At 51.7% G+C, this 21,103-nt stretch overlaps 10 protein-coding genes across 10 annotated transcripts; 6 read left to right on the top strand and 4 right to left on the bottom strand.

Moving 5' to 3' along the window:
- Positions 1-117: 117 nt before the first annotated feature.
- N7498_003212 (actin-related protein 2/3 complex subunit 2) lies at positions 118-1,383 on the top strand (the record flags this gene model as incomplete). The annotated part of the gene is made up of 6 exons (XM_058450274.1): positions 118-179; positions 279-807; positions 861-1,002; positions 1,053-1,153; positions 1,205-1,253; positions 1,304-1,383. The coding sequence occupies 6 exons, from the start codon at positions 118-120 to the stop codon at positions 1,381-1,383; spliced, it is 963 nt and encodes a 320-aa protein (XP_058309736.1).
- Positions 1,384-2,148: 765 nt separating this feature from the next.
- N7498_003211 (uncharacterized protein) lies at positions 2,149-3,512 on the top strand (the record flags this gene model as incomplete). Its single annotated transcript, XM_058450273.1, has 2 exons — positions 2,149-2,367; positions 2,472-3,512. 2 exons carry the CDS (start codon positions 2,149-2,151, stop codon positions 3,510-3,512), a joined length of 1,260 nt encoding a protein of 419 aa, XP_058309735.1.
- A 652-nt stretch (positions 3,513-4,164) lies between these two features.
- N7498_003210 (uncharacterized protein) lies at positions 4,165-5,491 on the top strand (the record flags this gene model as incomplete). Its single annotated transcript, XM_058450272.1, has 3 exons — positions 4,165-4,661; positions 4,722-5,377; positions 5,436-5,491. 3 exons carry the CDS (start codon positions 4,165-4,167, stop codon positions 5,489-5,491), a joined length of 1,209 nt encoding a protein of 402 aa, XP_058309734.1.
- A 615-nt stretch (positions 5,492-6,106) lies between these two features.
- N7498_003209 (rRNA-binding ribosome biosynthesis protein UTP23) lies at positions 6,107-7,226 on the top strand (the record flags this gene model as incomplete). Its single annotated transcript, XM_058450271.1, has 3 exons — positions 6,107-6,194; positions 6,245-6,334; positions 6,433-7,226. The coding sequence occupies 3 exons, from the start codon at positions 6,107-6,109 to the stop codon at positions 7,224-7,226; spliced, it is 972 nt and encodes a 323-aa protein (XP_058309733.1).
- A 406-nt stretch (positions 7,227-7,632) lies between these two features.
- On the bottom strand, positions 7,633-8,005 carry N7498_003208 (COX assembly mitochondrial protein; the record flags this gene model as incomplete). Its single annotated transcript, XM_058450270.1, has 2 exons — positions 7,633-7,886; positions 7,972-8,005. 2 exons carry the CDS (start codon positions 8,003-8,005, stop codon positions 7,633-7,635), a joined length of 288 nt encoding a protein of 95 aa, XP_058309732.1.
- Positions 8,006-8,215: 210 nt separating this feature from the next.
- On the top strand, positions 8,216-9,891 carry N7498_003207 (rRNA-processing protein PWP1; the record flags this gene model as incomplete). The annotated part of the gene is made up of 2 exons (XM_058450269.1): positions 8,216-8,490; positions 8,544-9,891. The coding sequence occupies 2 exons, from the start codon at positions 8,216-8,218 to the stop codon at positions 9,889-9,891; spliced, it is 1,623 nt and encodes a 540-aa protein (XP_058309731.1).
- Positions 9,892-10,106: 215 nt separating this feature from the next.
- N7498_003206 (type I glyceraldehyde-3-phosphate dehydrogenase) lies at positions 10,107-11,393 on the bottom strand (the record flags this gene model as incomplete). Its single annotated transcript, XM_058450268.1, has 5 exons — positions 10,107-10,202; positions 10,257-10,464; positions 10,516-10,630; positions 10,682-11,251; positions 11,306-11,393. 5 exons carry the CDS (start codon positions 11,391-11,393, stop codon positions 10,107-10,109), a joined length of 1,077 nt encoding a protein of 358 aa, XP_058309730.1.
- Positions 11,394-14,090: 2,697 nt separating this feature from the next.
- N7498_003205 (putative tartrate dehydrogenase) lies at positions 14,091-15,239 on the bottom strand (the record flags this gene model as incomplete). The annotated part of the gene is made up of 2 exons (XM_058450267.1): positions 14,091-14,929; positions 14,978-15,239. The coding sequence occupies 2 exons, from the start codon at positions 15,237-15,239 to the stop codon at positions 14,091-14,093; spliced, it is 1,101 nt and encodes a 366-aa protein (XP_058309729.1).
- A 465-nt stretch (positions 15,240-15,704) lies between these two features.
- N7498_003204 (CeGAL family transcription factor) lies at positions 15,705-17,849 on the bottom strand (the record flags this gene model as incomplete). The annotated part of the gene is made up of 1 exon (XM_058450266.1): positions 15,705-17,849. The coding sequence occupies one exon, from the start codon at positions 17,847-17,849 to the stop codon at positions 15,705-15,707; it is 2,145 nt and encodes a 714-aa protein (XP_058309728.1).
- A 590-nt stretch (positions 17,850-18,439) lies between these two features.
- Positions 18,440-19,295, top strand: N7498_003203 (uncharacterized protein; the record flags this gene model as incomplete). The annotated part of the gene is made up of 3 exons (XM_058450265.1): positions 18,440-18,446; positions 18,849-19,255; positions 19,284-19,295. The coding sequence occupies 3 exons, from the start codon at positions 18,440-18,442 to the stop codon at positions 19,293-19,295; spliced, it is 426 nt and encodes a 141-aa protein (XP_058309727.1).
- Between the last annotated feature and the right edge of the window lie 1,808 nt (positions 19,296-21,103).

The raw sequence follows: 21,103 nt of genomic DNA, 5'->3' as shown, positions 1-21,103 counted from the left end.
TTAATTACGGGCGGCGACAGCGACCCGTCGGGCTCCCCCACCGCCCATGACGATCGCGCCGCCATCTCCCACCGTCTCCTTCCACTCCCTCTCTACTCCCCCATTGCGTCGCCCGTCATGCTTCTATTGGATTATCAGAACGTTTTGATCCAATCCCTCCTCACGGAGCGGTTCTCTGGGTACGATTTCCCCTCCGCCGCTCCCCTCCGCACTCAATGTCCCCCTCATTGTATACACAGCCCCCCCCCCCCAGGCTTCCAGCTAACTGTTGCCCGCAGTGCTCCCCCAGCTTCGATTGATCAAGTGGTTTCCGACTTTGACGGCGTGACGTTTCACCTCTCGACCCCTGAATCCAAGACCAAGATCCTCGTCTCCATCCATGTGAAATGCTTCAAGGAGCTGGTGCAGTACGGCGCCCAGGCGGTGCTGGAGCGGGAATACGGCCCCTACATCGTGTCTCCCGAGCCCGGATATGATTTCTCAGTACAAATCGATCTCGAGAATTTGCCTGCTGAGCAGGAAGCTCGGGAGGAGCTGATTATGAAGCTCGCCCTGCTCAAGCGAAACGCGATGGCAGCTCCGTTCGAGCGGGCATTTGACGAATTCGCCGAGCTTGCCGAGGAGGCTTCGAGATATACCTCAGAGTCGGCACCGCAAGGTGTGAAGGAAGGTGGCGAGGTTATGTCGATCCACTACCGCGAGGAGGAGGCTATCTACATCAAGGCTAGCCACGACCGCGTAACGGTGATCTTCAGCACTGTGTTCCGTGAGGAGACGGATCGCATCTTCGGCAAGGTCTTCCTACAGGTTTGTCTCTCAGACGAAGTTGATACCGAATGCGCGATGCTGACGAACTGTAGGAATTCGTCGATGCCAGACGTCGCGTCGTGACGCTACAGAATGCGCCTCAAGTACTCTTCCGCAACACTCCCCCGCTTGAGCTGGAAGGCGTCCCCGGTGTGGAGAACGCAAGCGAAGGCGAGATGAGCTATGTCACTTTCGGTGAGATTGCCTCCATGCTGCAATGCGCATCCCACACTAATGCAATATAGTTCTATTCCCTCGACACTTGACCCCCCAGCGCCGCTATGATAGCATCTCCCACATCCAGACTTTCCGTGACTACTTCCACTACCATATCAAGGCATCGAAGGTAATATCCCCTTGCTCCATTGGAAGAAAATTAGTTGACCATTCACGACAGGCATACATCCACACCCGTATGCGCAAGAGGACAGCAGACTTCCTCCAAGGTACGTGCAACCGGCAATCGCATCTATCACAGACTGCTAACAGGTTCCAGTCCTCAACCGAGCCAGACCCGAGAACGAAGAGCGCGAGCGCAAGACAGCGAGTGGCCGGACCTTCCGTGTGCAAAGCTAGACTTGTGACACGTCCCTGTTTGATATAACCTGGCGAGCGTTTTTTGGACATGCACAGCTTTTGATTATCCAGTTCCCTTCCCAGGTTGTCTTCTCTGCAAGTAGTTTCATGATATCGTAAGGCAAGTAACCCGAAGATGTATCCGAGGTCCATAGGTGCCCGACAAGATGTTCTAAGACGTGTCGAGATCAAAGACTCCCCGTGGTGATGCCCATGGATCACGCGAAGAGCCGTGTCTAGGTAGGTAGCTATGAGTCGCTGGCCGGTTGCTGTTGCCTTTCCGCGACAACGCCTTCTCTACAAATTTCAACGTTTTGCCCTCAAGCATTGTCTCATCCTGAAAACATCGCTTAATATGCAATCAATGATGAAAGATTCACGCAAGAGTTGGTGGACCAACTATCTGTCGAAGCTTCGCTCGAAGCGTGAGTCTCATCGAGATGTTCATCGAATTACAGCCCTCTCAATCTCGAGCCCCCGAAGCAATAGCGATGAATTTTATTCATTGGGGCCTATGAGTCCTGTTAGCCCGGAAGACTTTGTGAGGACCGAAAGCTATGTTGACATGGTCAAGGAACAGGGGGACGACTGTTACAGATACTCGGCCTCAATCTACGAAGAAGACATCAAATCATCGACTGAGTCGTTGGTTCTTCGGCCAAGCCCTACCAGTGACGAGTTTTCTAACGACTCCATGGTAGGCTTCTTCCTATATTCATCATCTCTCACTTATTTCAGTGTCTCGACTTTACTAACTTGACAAAGATGGCTTCCAGCAGACGGCATTCTCGGACATACACGATCAGCTGTGATGAATGGGTCATTCCTTCGTCGTCATCCTCGTTCTCGTCGCAGGTCTTGCCGATGGATGACCTGGACGCAGTGCAGTTGTCAATCCACTTTGGCACCGTCATGAAGATCTTCACGAAGATCTTCGCTATCGCCAAACTCCTGCATGTGGTGTTCCTGGCATACGGAGTGAAGGTACGCTCGTCCACTTGCTATAAGGATCATCCAGAAAAGATTTCTGTCCTGAACATAGTATTGGATACTCTGTACTTTACCATTGGAAACTGACACATACGCAGCTCGATGATTCGATCAACGGCCTGACGTACTGGACCAAGCGAGCTGAAGACGAGATCAGAACCGATCAACTCGCCATTCTCGTCGACATTGTGGAGCACCTCTTCTACACACTCTACGCTAGATTGCAGATAGAGATGGCCGCTATCGAGCTCTGTTCTCTCATCAGAAGGGGAGAACGTCCAGTGTCCACTCACTTCAAATTCGTCCTTCCGAATAACGACCATCTCTACCGCATCTTCACGGCATGTAAGGACTTCCTTGATTCCCCTATGATTTGTGGAAACCCGCGGGCCGCCATAATATCCGGGCTCGTCGTTGAGTTCCAGGAGTGCCACATCTTCAGCCTCGGTTGTAATGATGTCGTGCAAGGAATTGATGACGATCCGATGGGCTACCGCGAGCATGCGCGTACAATCCTTTCCGAGCGGTCTTCCCCGTATCGTAAGAAGTGGAATGGTCTCATTCCATTCTTTGACACCATCCCAATCGAACTCATGGCCGTTCTTTGTGAGAAATACTTCACTGTGATTCCCAAGCAAGAACCGGAGCTGGACATCCCTCTCTCAGAACTTGGCCTCGTGGATCTCAAGACTGTCGATCCAGCCCGGTGGGAAAAGAAGATTATCCTGGACCACCGCTTGTCTGCCCTGAGTCTGCTGGAAGGTAAATCCATTGGCGAAATGCGCCGCGACGACCCTAAAGCGAGCATATTTTCTCTGTCAAAGACACACAAGTGTATCTGCAATCAAGTTTGCTTCTGTGCCGAGGCCTGTACGAGACATGACGGTGTCGAGCGCTGGTGCCCCTGTGCCGAACGGCATTTCCGGATCATGACTGCTCGTCGTCGCAGCTCGACTGGCCGCGCCCCGTTCAACATCCGCGCCAACACGCTTAGCTGGGTCTGTTTCCAGGGACTGGCAGGTCTCCAAGAATGCGTTCCCGAGCGCCAGCTGCTGTTGGAGGTGTTTGAAATGTTCAATATCTTCGACATGGAAATTCAAAAACAGCGGAGTGGTCTAACAGCAGCTCACTGGGCCTAGAGAATTTCGTAATTTTGAAGAACGAGTGGCGTGCCAAAGTTACTTTCAAACATAGCATCGGTGTGGAGTATGGCGTTCGAGAGAGTGGATGGAATGATGTTCTCGAGCACAAATACAGTAACTTTAACGATATCTTCAGCAATGTCATTAGCAAGATCTTTAAAAAACATCTTGAACAATGTCGTAAACAAGATCTTGCAAGTTACTGGTCTCGTGCGTTGAAGAAGTGTAGATTCGATGTACCTGGTATAGTTCGGGAGTCGGGCCACACCATAGTATGGGTGTTATTCACTGCATCCAGCAGGGAGTATTGCAGTATCACTGAATTCCCATCATCTCGGTCATTTTCGGTAATTGCAAAGTAAAAAAGAACAGGCTAAGTGCAGGCGTTGTCCAAGCGCGGAAGCGGCCGCCTTCATATGACACGCGGTACTCCGTAGAGCAGAGCACAGCACTCGGCGCTGCAGGCCAGTGAAAACTTCGCGATGCAATTCTCGACCGGCCCTGCCGGTGAACACGCCCTGCAACTTTTGCTTCCCTGTATTCAACGGTCTTTCCATCTCTTTCTTCTTGGAGATCATGACTAAATCACTTTAAATCCTCCACCCATCGACTGGCCCATCTGCGTGCGCTGAGAGGCGCCAAGTCAGGCATGGTGACCACGGCAAGGGTTCCACCTTCACTCTCATCATTACCACGGCCGAGTAGATGGATCGCACGAGCCGTCAGATCGAGTCCGTCGGCCTTAGTCAATGCCAGTGCCCGCGACAGTCCCAACGGGGCCCGCTGGCGACCGACGGCACGGCTATACCACGCGGCTGTGTGGCCCTGCTACGGTGTCATCACTCCCGTCCCCGACCGTCACGATCTCCGCCTCGCCAAATCACCCTTTCGCTTTGAGACGGGCTATGCTCTTTGCGCTAAGCGTCCTTCACGTCCCTTTCCTCCGCCGTTTCTGTCCCCACCGTCCTCGTCTTTCTCCGATCCCTTGACTACCCACTCGCTGAACCAGGATAAGAGATTATCCGTCCAGGGCGAACTGGTTCGTGGCTTGAATAATGGAGACGACGCGATCGTCGTTGCGGAGAACTTTCTCGGAGTGAATGATGGTGTAGGTGCATGGGCGACAAAGCCTCAGGGCCATGCTGCGTGAGTTTGCTTCGTACCGACGTCAAAGGTTTCCATCGGCTGACTTTTTTTTCCATATAGGCTTTGGTCAAGGCTGCTTCTACACTTCTGGGCGCTCGAAGTTGAGCGCCAAGTCACCGCGGACGCTCCTACTCTCGACCCCATCGAGTACCTCCAGTCTGCCTATGAGGAGACCATTCGCGCAACCTCGAGTCCTAACGAGTGGTTCGGAACCACCACGTCGGCGACGGCCCTTCTACACTGGATCCGTGAGCAAGATGGTACACAGAAGCCGCTACTCTACGTGACAAATTTGGGGGATTGCAAGGTGATTGTTATCCGACCGAGCGAGGAGAAAGTCTTGTTCCGCACCACCGAACAATGGCACTGGTTCGACTGTCCCATGCAGTTAGGAACGAACAGCATCGACACACCGCGAAAAGACGCAGTGCTATCCAAGATCACCTTGCAAGAAGACGACATCGTTCTGGCGGTGTCAGACGGCGTCATGGATAATTTGTGGGAGCACGAGGTCGTCAAAGTGGTTCTGGACAGTCTTCAGAAATGGGACAATGGGGATTACTTGGATGTACCTCCGCCACCGAATTTGTCGAATGAACGCATGGTCTATGCGGCTCGTGAGGTTCTCAACGCCGCTTTGGATATTGCGCAGGATCCTTTTGCAGAGAGCCCGTACATGGAGAAAGCTGTGGATGAAGGTCTTGCGATTGAAGGAGGTATGTTTTGACACTTGAAGATATTCCAGTGTGGTTATCATATATTGACTGTGTATAGGCAAAATGGACGACATCTCGGTCGTCATTGCGTCTTGTAAGAAGCGAGCCGGGTGAATAAACGTGTTCCAAGGAATATCGAACCTTTTATTCTCCGACTCACGAGACTCATCGTCTCGAACAACCCAACAGCTTCGCATCGGCCTGGGCGCGCACTTTTTCACTGTCGGTACTTCAAGTCCGGTCGCGATTACATACCACTCTGTATGCGGTAAAGATTCGCGCACTCTGAAGCAGACGTCGCGTACCCTACATGCCTGAGAGCACCCTGCCCAGGCCGCAAGGAGACGCTCAGTCTAACACCGAGGCCTCAAGATCACGACTCAACGAAATCTTAGTATTTATTGCATATGGTTACAATGGGGAATGGAACCGCGTTGAACTAGATTGAGTACATTGCATGCGTCGGGTCTCACGTAGAGATACCCATCTGAGTGTCAACTGCTCTGGCAAGCATATACGATACGAGAATGGTAATTGAACCCGATCATTAAAATTGCAATTCACATGGAAGTAGAAATGATTAAGTCGAGTGTAGGTGGTATACTTCAGCTCCGCACAGACCATCACCGCCTCGCCCCGCCGCCCGGCAAAATGAAAAAAGTTTCGTCGCGGCAGCAGCGCAGCAACCTCCGCATCTTCAACCCGATTTCTTGACCTACATCATTCACAATGAGGGCCAAGCGTTCGAAGAAGTACCGTAAGCTCATGCACCAGTATGAGCTTACATTCAACTTCCGTGAGCCCTACCAAGTGCTTGGTGAGTTACCCAAAGCTATGCCCACGGTCACCATTCTAACCCGCGAACAGTGGACTCAAACTTCCTGAGTAATGTCGATGCTTTCAAGATGGACCTGCTTCCTGCACTTGAGCGGACTCTGCAGGGTAAACCCAAGCCATGTAAGTGCCACTTCCCAGTCCGATTCTACCGAATGCCGCAAAGAAGATTTCGGGGAATTTTAAATGAGAACGCCATCGAACTGACAATCCCGGTACAGTGCTCACAAAATGCTCCCTCAACGCCATCATGAAAGCCCAACCTATCAATCCCAAAACTCAACAGCCATATCGCCCGCGTCATCTCCCCCCACCGACAGAATTACCGCTCCGCCACTGCTCTCACAATGTGGACTCCGAGCCCATCGACGAGGTCGAGTGTCTTCTCTCCCTGCTCTCTCCTAGCGCAGAAGCCAAGAAGAACAAGGATCACTACATTCTCGCGACGGCGGACCCAATAGTCAAGAAGAACGACAAGAACGATGGGCAACGCAAGCGCAAGACTGACGAAGAGCGCCAAGAGGAACGGGCCATGCGCCGCGCCAGAGCCCTCCGAGTGCATGCACGCTCCATCCCCGGTGTCCCAATTATCTATGTCAAACGCTCCGTCATGGTTCTGGAGCCGATGAGCACGCCATCCGAAAACGTGCGCGATGGCGTGGAGAGGGGCAAGTTCCGTGCTGGACTGGATGACCCATCGCTGGGCAAGCGCAAGCGGGAGGAGGATGCCGAGCCTTCAGTGAAAATACCCGGACTCAAGAAGGCCAAGGGTCCCAACCCGCTCAGCGTGAAGAAGTCCAAGAAAAAGACCGAGTCTGGTCTTTCTGCCACTCCGAAGAAACAAAAGTCTCAGGCTGCTGAAACCCCGAGAGAAAGCGGTGATGCTGATGCTCTGGAGAAGCCGGATGGCGAGGCTAAGACTAAGCGGAGACGCAGGCATAATAAGAGTGCTCCTCACGAAGGGAACGAGGATGCGCCTGCCGACGCTGTTTCAGCTATGGAGGTCGACGCATGATCTGGGTTAAAGCTCTTTGTGGCTGTTACTGCATCTATATTCTCCACGGCACGGCGTTTGGGCAAGGTATCCATTTTCAAAAAGTTAAATGAAGGTATTATTTTAGGTGTAAATCCAATGCAGTTGAGGCACATAGTTCCCTTGGAAGTTTGTTCATTTGATATCATGAAAGATACGTAGAGATCATCCCATGAGGAGTGTTGATAAATAGACCCATGAGCAACCTTGAAAGGTACCAATGCTTCATGGCCTGTCACCAAGGTATATATACACTAGATCTTCGATATCGTACAGCGGCCAAACCGCAAATCAATGAGAAGAGATGAGGTAGACGAAGATCCCAGAACAAAAAGCAGTACTCCAAACTCCACGAGTCCCATATAATCACACACGATGCGATGCGACCCTATTGCTTGGAGTCACCGGCATTCTCAGAGCCAGCATTTGGGGCCTGATCCGCCGCTCGCTCCCTCGCCCAGATGTCCTCGATCCGCCGCCGGTTGGAGCGTGCTTCGTCTCGGTTCCGCTTCGCTCGGTCGTAGCGCTCGGCAGCGAGACATTTGTTGACCTCACGCTTGATGTCATTGCAGTTGCCAACAGCTTTGTAGAGGAATCCCTTGGCGTGGCATTCGTCGAGGGCGGTCATAATCTCCTCGCAGTCTGCGTGCCTGGTTAGTGGTATGATCTCATAGACCCGAGTATAGAGGACTCGGGAGAAGGCGGAACTGGCAATGACGATACATACTGACGTTGTAGGGGGTATGCAGATGAGAATGCATGATTGCGGTAGTGATATATCCACACAGGAATCTTGGAAACAATCAAGATCGACGATTCAAATGAATGTGAAGCAACTGGCAGCAAAATCCCCGGGCGGTGAGCCGATCCCGCTGTTCTGCCGGGCGGAACCCCCCCTCCCAGCACACCGATAAAAAAAAATATCGCCGATAAAAAAAAGTTACAGTGAGGACTTGTGAAGATCACTCACGATGTCTTCTATGATCACGACCACGGCATGGGTGCGGCGAGGTGTCGCTGCTCAGTTTCCTGTTAAATATGAGATCGACGAGCAGGAGATGAATCGGATATCTGAGCTTGCCCGCATGCAGCTTGAGGAGGCCCAGAGCGATTTGAAGGCTGCCAAGGATGGCAAGATGGACGATGGCGAAGATGACGCTGCTATGGATGAGGACAACAAGGCCGATACTATGGACGACGCGAGCGAGAAGAAAACCTCCAAGGACGGCAACACAAAGTCGACTACGTGAGTACATTGGGACTAAATGGGTTGTAGCATGTGCTAATTGCTTATTCTAGTGATGACGACGTCTTGAAGGAGTTCGATATGGACAACTATGACAATGAAGAGGTCGACGACGACGGCGAGAAGGTCACCATGTTCGGCAACGTCCAGTCATTGGCGTACCACCAGCCCAACGAGGCGGACCCATACCTCGTCATCCCCGAGGATGAGGACGATGAGGATCGCGAGGAGCTTCAGATTATGCCCACAGACAATCTCCTTTTGTCCGGAAAGGTCGAGGACGAGGTGGCGCACCTCGAAGTCTACGTCTACGAAGATTCAGCCGACAACCTCTATGTGCACCACGACATCATGCTGCCTGGCATTCCCCTGTGCCTGGAATGGCTCGACATCCCCGTTGGAAAGAACACCGAGGGCAAGACACAAGGCAACTTCGTCGCTGTGGGAACTATGGAGCCGGACATTGAGATCTGGGATCTGGATGTCGTCGACAGCATGTACCCCAATGCCATCCTGGGACAGGGCGGCAAGGAGGGCCAGGCGAAGAAGCAAAAGAAAAAGAAGAGCAAGGCGAACGACGAATACCACATCGACTCCATTCTGGCCCTGGCGGCCAACCGTCAGCACCGTAACCTGCTGGCCTCTGCATCCGCAGACCGGACCGTCAAGCTCTGGGATCTGAACACCACCACCTGCGCCAAGTCCTACTCCCACCACACCGACAAGGTTTGCTCGCTCGACTGGCACCCTAAGGAATCTACCGTCCTGCTGAGCGGTTCCTACGACCGCACCGTCGTGGCCGCCGACATGCGCGCCCCCGACTCAAAGGCCCGCTGGGGCGTTGACACCGACGTCGAGGCCGTCCGCTGGGACCCTCACGACCCCAACTACTTTTACGTCAGCACGGACGGCGGCATGGTGTACCGCTACGATATCCGTAACGTCCCTGCCTCCCCAGCCGAGTCCAAGCCCGTCTGGTCGCTGCAAGCCCACGACTCCTCCGTCTCCTCCTTCGACATCAACTGCACCATCCCCGGCTTCCTGGTCACTGGCTCCACAGACAAGGAGGTCAAGCTGTGGAACGTCGAGAACGACAAGCCCAGCCTGGTCGTCACCCGCAAATTCGACATCGGCAAGGTCTTCTCGACTGCCTTTGCGCCCGACCCCGAAGTCACCTTCCGTCTGGCGGTGGCTGGCAGCAAGGGTGTTGTGCAGATTTGGGACGCATCGACCAACGCCGCCGTGCGTCGCGCTTTCGTCTCGCGCATGCCCGAGTTTGAGACTCCCGTTGCCGAGCGCACTATCGGTGTGAACAATGACGACGAGGTGTCTGATGATGGAGAGGAGCTTGCTGATGGAGACGCGGGCCCTGATGGCTGGGAGTCCATGGATGAGGATTAGATGATGTCTCTAGGAACACAGATACCAGCGGAGTCATGATTTGATGTACGAAAAAATAGATCTCATTTGTTATTATCCCATCTCTGGAAATGAATCAAGTATTTATCACGCGAGATGGCCACATGGCAAAAAGACGTCTAGATGAACTGAATCTAACACCATACCTTAAGGTAGTTCATGCTCTAATCTCTCCAAACTCCATAAATCCCAAAAGATCAAGAAGCCTCCTGGGCGTGCACCAATGTCGTCAAATCCAGCAGACGGTTCGAGTAGCCCCATTCATTGTCGTACCAAGCAATGATTTTGAAGAACTGTCATACAGTCAACGAATGGTTTTATCATTACTAGAAAATGATAGGACATACCTGAGGATTGAGCTCCGCGCTGGCAGGCGCATCAATGATGGCACTGTAGGGGCTTCCGTTGTAATCGGTGCTCACGAGCTCCTCATCTGTCACCTTCAACACGCCGGCCATGCTAGACTTGGCGGCGACTCTGAAGGCAGAGATGATTTCGGAGAGGGAGGTTGGCTTTTCCGTGCTGATGGTAAGGTCGATCATCGAGACATTAGGCCTGTATGAAAATCAGTGTCTGCGGTTGAAAAATGGATTGAGTGCAGCTTACGTTGGGACGCGGATTGACACGCCGGTCACTTTGCCTCTCAACTCGGGCAGCACAGAAGCGACGGCTTTGGCAGCGCCCGTTGTTGTGGGGATGATGTTGTTGAAGACACCACGTCCTGTTTAACACGTTAGTTATTGTTTTGATAATTTGTGACGAATTCTCCTACCCAGACGGGGGTTCTTCTTGCTGTACCCATCCAGAACCTGCTGGGAGCGAGTAGCAGCATGCACGGTAGTCAGGAAGCCCTGCGTGATACCAAAGGTGTCGTGAAGTACCTTCAACACCGGAGTAACACAATTGGTAGTGCAGCTTGCATTAGAAACCACGCGGCAGGCATCACTAGCCTCATACGAGTCCGAGTTGACTCCGTAGACGAATGTAGGCGAGTCCGAGCTAGGCGCGGAAATGAGAACGCGCTTTGCCTGTCCGTAGGTGACGTGATCCATAGCCAGGTCCCGCTTGGTGAATTTGCCCGTGCATTCGAGGACATAGTCAGCTCCTAGGGCAGACCAGTTGAGTTTCTTGAGGTCACGTTCCGATGTCAAGGCAATACGGTTGCCGTCGATGGTGAGGAGGCTATCTGAGACTGCTTGGATGTCGGTTCGCTCATCGAGGTTTCCCATTGAGGAGTCGTAGCGGATGAGGTAAATGAGGTCTTCGATTGTGACGCAGGTGTGGTTGATGGCGACGACTTGGATATCGGAGCGGACTAGGGCTGCGCGGAGCACATTGCGACCTATACGGTATAGTTTAACAATTGTTACTTGAAAGATGAAGTGTCGTCACAAACCTATACGGCCGAAGCCATTAATGCCTACTTTGCAGGCGGAAGGGGACGACGATGGGCCAACGGGGACGTCGTTGATCGAAGGAGCCATGGCCGAGTTATTCTATATGGCCTTCAAAGGAATTTGCTCAAAGTAAAGCTTCTTGAGAGAAGTATTGTTGATTAATTCTAACTAGAGGGGTCCTTCTTCAAGAAGGAGACGCCAGGATCTATAAGTATAGTTCAGCTCAAACCTGCATTTGCCGTGCATATGATAATTTTTCGAGGAACCCGAAATATCCCGTACTACTATGGATACCGTATCGGCTTCCAACCTGTCCGATAATAGTATCAGGCATAATTGCGTCAAGCTGTCTACAAGTCAGTCAACCGAGAATGCCATCGCGGTACCGCGATCGGTTATCCGGACAGGACGGGGCCCGTCACAGCCAATCGCGTCTTCTCTTCCCGCCGAAAATCCCGCTCCCACGACCCGATTCCAGCAGTGGTGCCAATCTCCGACGAATCGATGTGCAGAGGCCTCGTGCGGCCGAATGGAATTCACGTTTTAATGGGGCTGGGCTGGACTCCGGGGTAAAAAGTACCGATATACGGAGCGGTTGGTCTACGCGGCGACGGTGTCCAATTGGCTCGTATTTTCTTGGTAGATGTTACATAAAACACTGAGAGGCTGCGGCTTTTACTCCATGGAGATATGGGGCTGCGGCTTCGTTGACCTATTGGTGCCTTTTGATTTGCGGAAGAAATTTACTCCCGGCCTTCTTTTCCTCCGTATCGGCATTCCGATGGCACTTCGGCATATGGCAAGGTTCCGATTTCGCCGATCCCAGTATGAAGGATGGTGGGCATGGGCGAGACTATAATTGCCCTTTCATGCTTTGAGACCTCGGGCGAGTAAATGGAGCGTATAACCTCGCGCTTTTCATAGTTGCATGTGACTTGGAAGCGTCGGTGGATGCACACCATGTTTGCCCGGGTGAAGTCTGCACGATCTACATCCATGAATTTGTTCCGATATCTTACCTAAATCAAGCATCGTGGGTTCCGGGTTATATACCTTAAGAGATACGTGGTTCAAACGTGATAATTCTACAGTACGTCTCGAAACTGGTTCCACCACCTTACACCTAGATTATTTCTCGAACCTTAACGCCAAGAACGCTAACCTATATTAGGTGTAGTATCGGAATAGCTACAGTATATTTCTGTATCGTTTTATGTATGGTATGCTAATAAGTCAAAGCTCTTTAAGTTGATTCGAAACATATCAAGAGTCATATCATAGCCGACCAAAAAGGTGAGTAATCTAGTGACATGGCTCGTGCTTTACCAGACTGACCATCCCGAAGAAAAATGTCTTTGGTGTATACACTTACGGGGATCAGATAGTCTCGGGTAAACGGAGCTAGATGGGCACAGGAACCTCTACTAATTATCCTCAAACTTTAAAGACCTTTCTGAATTCGCTTGGACGAATGGAGCGAGTTGGCAAAATCGAGTAGCGACCAAACGTGTGAGCCCTGCGTAATCATCTCCCCCTCAACATCGAAATTTAAATGAGTCTAAATGTCTCTAATTCCCGTAACCATATATCTAGCCCTCCTTGGATGCATCTCATCCCTATTTCTGGCGGTAGATCCAACTACAACAATGAACATCCTCAAGAACACTTGTCCTCTAATGTCTGCTTAAGAGTTTGAGACAGGCGCGAGGGGGAAGAACCCACCTGCCGATTATCGCTGAGAGATAGACTCCTGATCTTCGCCTGTTCATCGACGAGGGGGGAGGGGGTGAGTAAACGATCTTGCTCAAAATGGTTGGCTCGATAAACAAGAGTCCCAAGCTGCAAGTTGCCTACAACCGACAGACATGAACGAGTGATCACCATCCATTACTACGGACGAATGATGCCGGCACATGCTGGCTTGGGATACCCGGTTTTCTGAGGACTGGTCTAAAGTGCCAGACCTCTTCGAACCTAGCAACGAGCAAGATTCATTTTATCGACGGCCATTCGCCGAAGACAGCCGAGGCAGCGAACTCCTGCGAATAGGTAGGGAACCGGAGATTACTTCTGTTGTCTTAGGTCACTGCACCGCATTTGCGGTACATTTGCATCGGGATGAGTCTCAAAATCCCATGAGACCGGATTCTGGCGGCTGTAGCTGGAGCGTACATGGGGCGCGTAGGGAATTCATTGAAAGGTTCTGAGACTTAGGTCTAATGCTGCAAATTCTCGGCGGTGTTGGTCAGCTGCGTGATGACGTCCTCGGCTCGACCCGCGGGTTCATTATCACCTCACTCTACGCTGTCTAAACAAAGCGTACCACTTCCAATTGTTAGATCCCGACCCAAATATTCTCGCTGTAATTTTTCGAACTCTCAATTTTACCTGGCTCCTCTCGCAGAAGAATACTTCGAAATGAACATGAACTCATCCGTACATCCCTCTTGAACCTTGACCTTACGGTGTCTCGGGGCCTAGGGACAACGGACGGTCACCAATGGGGAGGCATTGAGGTGTCGGGTGTATTAACGATACGAGGAGTATACGACAATTTCCTGTCCTGACGCCGTCTGTGCAATGCAATACAATCTTTCAATAGGTCCGTAATAATTCCTAATACATTGTAGAGTTCTTGGGATTAGTGTTCGAGAAACAGTCGAAGAGTGTAGATGGTGACACCAGTTTCGAGACGTACTGTAACTCAACTTGGAAAGTTTTGTGCAATTTTGTTTTATCAAGTTAAAAACTTGATCTCGTGACACATAGACCTACATGACACCTTTATTTCGAGCCCAGCTTCTTGATCTCAGCGACAACGGCATCTGTAACCTCCTTGGTGTTAGCCGTGCCACCCAAGTCGCGGGTGAGAATACCCTGCTCGCAGACATTCTCGACACAGGTAAGGAGCTTCTGGGAAGCTTCCTCCTCGCCCAACCAGGCGAGCATCTCCGCAGCAGTCCAGAAAGTAGCGACGGGGTTGGAAATACCCATGCCGGTGATGTCGAAAGCAGATCCGTGGATGGGCTCGAACATGCTAGGGTACTGACGGGTAGGGTCGAGGTTGGAAGTGGGAGCAATCCCAATAGATCCAGCCAGGGCAGCGGCCAGGTCAGAGAGGATATCGGCATGCAGGTTGGTGGCGACGATGGTATCGATGCTCTTGGGGTTCAGAACCATGCGAGCAGTCATGGCATCAACCAGCATCTTATCGACGGTAACGTCGGGGAAATCCTTAGCCACATCCTTGGCCACCTCGTCCCACAGAACCATTCCGTTGCGCTGAGCGTTGCTCTTGGTGACAACGGTCAGAAGCTTACGAGGCCGCTTCTGAGCAGTCTCAAATGCAAATCGCATGATACGCTCGACGCCGTGGCGCGAGAAAATAGAAACCTCGGTCGCGACCTCCCACGGCTTGCCGGCGTGGGATCGACCACCCTGACCGGCATACTCGCCTTCGCTGTTCTCGCGGATGATGACCCAGTCAAGATCACCGGTGTTGCACTTGCGCAGAGGCGACTCGGTACCGCGGAACACTCTGGTTGGGCGGACGTTGGCGTATTGTTGGAACGGCTGGCAGATGGCCAAGCGGAGGCCCCAGAGAGAAATGTGGTCAGGAACATCTGGAGTTTATTAGAAGATGGACTAATTTTCATGGCCAGTATACTTACCAGGAGCACCAACAGCGCCGAAGAAAATGGCATCATGCTTCTTCAGCTCCTCAAGACCGCCATCGGGAATATATTTGCCGGTCTTCTTGTATGTCTCAGAGCTCCAGTCGTAGTTCTTAAACTCCAGCTTGAAAGTCTTCAGGGTGTCGGTCAAAGCATTCAGCGCAGTGATACCGGCCTCAATAACCTCGGGGCCAATTCCGTCTGCGGGAATAGATGCAATGCTGTAGGTCTTATCGCCGGAAACAATGGAGGGAGACATGGTGAACTATGTGTTGGTAGTTCTGGATTGAGGGTTTTTGGATAAATCGAGGGGCAAAGATTCGCCCATGCGGGGACTTTAAGACTGTCGTTGCCAACGTGCCGACTCGGTCTTAGTTTGGGTCTTGAATGGAGATCAAGAATCAGGGCCCCTCATCTTGAATAGTTTGGCCAATGGGCCGTTGAGAACAGTACTTCGGAGGTGTTCAAGCCCGGTGACGTCTGGCAAACTTCGGAGGTTTCATTCTCCGGTTCCCCGCTAGGACAAAGATATGTCCGGGCGGATGTAATCCCACTTCATGGACTGGGAAATATTTGTGGTACCAAAAGCATTGAATTTTAATTTAATTGGTTTATTTAAAAATGCCAATTAAATCTAGCCGTTCACCTACTTCCTTGTCTCGCCTGGGTACGTTCCCTGTCCACCCTCAACTCCATTGAAGATAGATGTACAATATCGAGTCAATCATAACATGTTTCCATGAATCATCCAAGGCCCATCTGCCACACTCCATAAATCTCCCATGACAAGAGATTGGTCGGAAAAGGGCAGAATATCCTGTCCGAGAATCCCAGGATTGAATGCAGCATTACTATTTACCATGTTCCCAAATATCAGGCCGGCCGATGTTTGTCCATTCCAGTGCGTACCATCATTCGGGTTCATATCCATCCCAATTCCTGGATTCGGAGTTGAGAAAATTGCCGAATTGTATTGCTCTCCTGGGTCAACGCCTCGCAGAGCAGAACCTGTCGGTGGCTCGAACTGCTGTGTATCCACGGATGGTGAGACGTCCTGGTAATCTGCATTTGCATTTTCTGGGGGAGTTGATCGACCGGGTGTCATGTTGATTCCGGCGGACTGATGACCTCTATTTTGGATTTGTGATCCATTCATCGCTCTTGCTGTGCCTTTTCCTGGAGTTCCCGGGCGATGTTGGAGAGCGTTTCTGTCATCTAGAGCCATCCCTGTGGCGTTTTCATGATTCCCACTTGACTGGTTGGTTGACAAAGCTGACTCCATGCTTCTTATTGCCTCGATGCATGTTTCAGGCCAGCCGCTTCCACGCAATGCAAGATTTTGCAACACAGAAATTCCCAATCGTCCATATCTCAGTGCGGTTGCAACTGGGAACTCCCCTTCCCATGCCGCATACAGCAGGATGAGACAAGCCATCCATGTCGTCCACGTAAAGGAGGGCCACGTGAGTGGTGCATCAGACGCAGACGACATATATTTATTTAATGCTGTAAGTAAAGACCGCGAAGAAGCAATGCATGTCTGCAAGGCATTCTTGTAATCCGGGTTCGGCTTTTCAGCGGCAAGCAGCGGACGGTTCATAGATATGATGGCTTCATGTCTCAGGACAATGAGCAGCAGTCGGTGGTATGGAGCAAGGACTGGATCTTGTCCAGGTTCCGTATCTGCATGATCCTCAATGGAATTGACGTCGTCATACACTTCATTCCACCATTGAGATAGCTCGCCATTGACATGCGCTGCTTCCACGGTGCCAGCATGGCTGTGCAAAATGGACTTATTGCGAAGCTCTAGAATCAATCCCCGTATCCTCGAAAATTTTGCCAGATGGCAGAGCAGTCGTAGTCGTTGATTATGGAACGCTTCCGGTGTCAAAGTAGCATGTCTTTCCTCGCCTGGGTAGCAGACGTCAATATCGTCGTCTCGGATGCCGAGCGGGATCCCAAGGGCCTGTGACAGATAGCGTTCCAAAGAATAGATTGACCAAAACAGCCGCCTGCGAATATCGACTTCTTGGCTGCTAAAGCATGGAAACCGTCCTGGACAGCGGTGCAAGCCCAGATGAAATGCAGTGCGCGTGATCACACCGCCCACCCGAGAAGCCGCGTTAAGACGTAGTAGGGATGTGAGTGTAAGCTGGGCGCAGAATGCAGCTTGTAGTAGCGGTATTGTTGTGGGCTCTGTCAGGAGGTTCTGGATATCATGCATGACATGATTAACAGACTGAAACACCAAAGTGGCCGGCACCGGCCCGAGATTTGCTTCAGGCCCTTCTACTTGGCGGCTATCCGCTAAGGATATAGAAACGAGAGAGCGGATGACGATCATATCGAGTCGACTGGCACCTGATAGACCTTGGTGGCTGAGAGTTTCCATGGCCTTGAGGATCGTTGGTGCATGGAGACAAGGAAATATTGGATGCCAGTTTTCAAAGTAGCAGCGAGTCCAATTGACTAAATTCTCGAAGGAAAATGAGGCATTCGGTGCAAAGCTCAACTCTTCTTTTAACCAAATCTCCTCTGTATCACGAGAGCTGCCAGAGCCTCGCCGTAAGCGATCATCTTCCCCTGGCACAGAGCTTCTATCCCGGGCTCGATTCTGCTGCAAGTCGGCAGAGCGACGAGCAAAAGCGCTGTATACATGTCTAATAAAGTGAATACCACTAGAGCTTCCAAGGAAAGTAGCAGATCCGTAATTCTGAGATTCCCTCATAAAGCCAATCTCACGAGGAGAAGGTCTCGATGCACCTGCTGTTGAGGCTCGTTTGCGTCTCTTAGCAGCACGAGGGCCATATTGCCAGTTCGGTTCATTCTCCTCGATGCGGGTGCTGACTGAAGATGGGGACTCCATTCTTGTCGTTTGGTGTTCTCACATTTCCAGATATTGGGCCGTTCTACTCGATGTTCAACATGGAAAGCCGTCCTGGTTACGAGGTGGTTGCTCCCACACGGCTTAGTCATGTAACTTGTCCGCTCGGTGTTATTTCCAAAGTCCCATCCATGTTAGCCTCCTAAGTCCGCGGGGCCCTAGAAAATGATTGGCAATTGAAATACCATCAAAGTCCAAATGCAAGAGCCGACTAAACATTATGGCACAGGAGCGCCGACCACTCTTGTGTTTGGTAATTCCCCCCCCCCTCTCAGGCCGAGATAATGCTAAGCAAATGGGGCGGACCCACATCATCCTGATTGATGAAATAATACCATCGGACTCGTAATAAATCCCGATGATGCAGCCACCACGTGATCCAACTGCCGGAGGTTTCTTCCTCCGGACAATACCGCACCCGCCGTGGTACACCAAGACAAACAGATCGGCAAAAGGGACTTGGCAGTCTTGTATTTTAACATTTCCCGGTTTTTTTTGACGTCTTTTCTCTGGCGCTAAAGCAATAAATGGGGCCTCCACGATCTAAACGGAGTCGGGCATCCTCTGCCACTATGCCAGGTAATTCGCACATGGCCATGGGATGAGCATCCATCTTTGCTAACACCTCAGCTCTAGATAATGAGAGTTTGAGTCCTATCTCCTGTGAAGTATGCAGGCATCGGAAATGCAAGGTTGGCTGGCTTCTTAATCCTGGTTTCTCCTACAGCGCTAATCTCCGCCATAGTGTGATCGCAAATTGTACGGCCACCTCACTCGACCACGAATGCCCAATGTTTGCTTCTAACGTGTCCGTGCAGGCCTTTCTGCTCGCAATGCTCCAGCGAGCCGTCGAAATGTGTTTATCCAGAAAGTGGCAAGAGGTATGAATATTTTTTAACGAGCTACCCGCCCAAGGCGAGGCTAATGAATATAGAGGTCTGCCTCTCGGGTATCTCAATCAATTGGAACAAAGACTAGCAGAGACCGAGTCCGCTCTATATGGTGCTCTTATGACGCTACGCTCAATGAGTCCAACGACGGTGGTTCAAGCCACTGCAACGTCAGACTCGCTGCATAAGCCGAAAGCTGCACGGATGGATGAATGGTCACAACTGCCACTACGTGACTGGTCGCAAATGTACCGCTGGCAGGTAGCAATGGGCGATCAGTTCACCATCGAACAGCTACAGGGGATACCGTTCACGAATTCTTCCGGTGGCGGTCATTCGATGCCAATTTCGCCAGTGGCGAATAATACCCACGGCTCTCAAGGAGATGGAGAAGCATCGGGGTCACCGGCCATTTATGCTTGGCAGCCAAGAGAGGACATCCGCGTGGAGAGTCCATATGAGATTCATGTTCGGCGTCCGGGGACGATGTCTTCACCGGTATGTTCGAGAAGCCAGGTCACTGCAGGATCAGGTGTGACTTCACCGGCAGGTGGATTGCCCGACTATATCAACGTGACTGGGGCAGGTGAAGGTCATTCGAGAGAGACCGGGAGGTTCACCATGGCAGATGAGCTGTCGAAAAGTAACCCAAGCATATACTTTTAATCATGACAAAGCTGGTGTGCGGTTTGTGGTAGCGTTCGCCATAGATAGCGTAGCATTCAACCTGCAACACGCTAAATCGGAGAAAGCCGATCACGTGGTATTGGAAAGGGGGTGGTCTATATCCAGCCTTGTTCAGTGTGCACCACAGTGAGGTAGGTAGAGATGTCGGTTGAGGACGTGCAGCCGTGATGGCCACATCAACATCGCAGCCCAACCATCCCACGATCTCGAGACCCACACTCCGTCTTTTGAGCCGGGTATCGGTGGAGGCCGCACTAAGATAAAAGAGCGCGGCCCACAGTGTACCCACGGCCACGAGGGACCCCTCACAAGTTGAAACGCACAACTGGACGCAACCCACCTGGCATAATCAGGTGGTGATACCCTGCAGGTCCTCAAGCGCCGGTCGCACCAGGAGGACGCCATCTGATTCGGTGTGCGACAGTGAAAATTATGATTGGCCTGGGTGCAGATTGCAAGCCGTGCCTGGCCCTGTCGATCTGTACGAACAACGGAGCACGGACTGCATCTAGCACGGGACGAGTGGTTAGTGGGTGGTGGTGAAACGGGCTCCGAGTCTTTACGGAGCCGGGATACCAGTCCGTTTCAATTCAAGTCATAGTCAAACATTATGGAGTCACATCAGCAGTTCGACTACGTAGTGCACGTGGTGACACGCAGTGACAGACCCCTCGCATACGTCGAGTCTGCAGGTAGCGTATGACCGGAAGGGCGAAGGGACCGCCCTCCTCCATACCTAGGGCCTGGCAGGGCACCTTGGCGCCCTCGACCCGGATTGCCCTTTCAGGCACGGACTCTATTTCTGGGTATGGGTATTTCCAGGGGATGGCGAATGCCGAAAAAATGGCCTCATTATTGTGTAGAGGGCAGAAGGGTCTGGACGAACCCGTTCGCCACAAGAAGGGCCAGAACACTGGAGCCCAGGGCGAGTGAGGCTCGAGAGTGGACGAGAGAGCAATTTGGGATCCATCGAAAGTCAGGCGAACCTTGGGCCCGAGTAAAGTTTTGCCATCCGGACGAAGTGGTGGAGTGGTACGCGCCCGGGACTCCACGGTTTTTTGGATTCCCGAGTTTCAGCGTAAGGGACTCTCCCTCCCCCTTCGGTCTTTCTTCCTTCTCCAACCACTTGGGCTCTCTTTCCCTCTTGCCTTCCCTTCATTCCTTTCATTTCAATTCTCTGTCCTAGATACTGTGATCTGTGATCCTGGACTCCCCTTTTTCTTTTGCTTTTTACCTATCCCTGGAGCGTCCTGGTTGAACGCTCCTCATTCCTTCCCTTAAGGCCCTAGACAAGGACTACACAAAGAGACCTTTTCCCTCGCAATTTTGCTGCGCAAAATCCCCAGCGAAGTCTCGCCGTTCATTTGGAAACTGTGCAAGAACACAATCGCCTTCAAAGACTACATCTCCCGCGATCTCATACCGGACATTCCCGGTAGTGATCTCCATTCCTCGCCGTCTCCGCATCCGCGATCGTCTGCCACGCGAGATCTCATCATCACATCCGATCTATATTGAGTGTTTGGAAAACGAAACACGAAAAAATAAACGGGGCGACTCGAAACTCCTGTTTAAATTCATTCAATCGACAGAATCCAGTCGAAATACCAGCGTCGATCGCAACCCGCGTCCGTGTCGCGAACCGTACAAGCTCCCTGA

This window comes from Penicillium cinerascens, assembly GCF_028974065.1.
Source record: "Penicillium cinerascens strain IBT 15544 chromosome Unknown contig_24_segment0_segment0, whole genome shotgun sequence".
Classification (NCBI taxonomy): Eukaryota; Fungi; Ascomycota; class Eurotiomycetes; order Eurotiales; family Aspergillaceae; genus Penicillium; species Penicillium cinerascens.
This window is presented reverse-complemented; position numbering and strand designations above follow the sequence as displayed.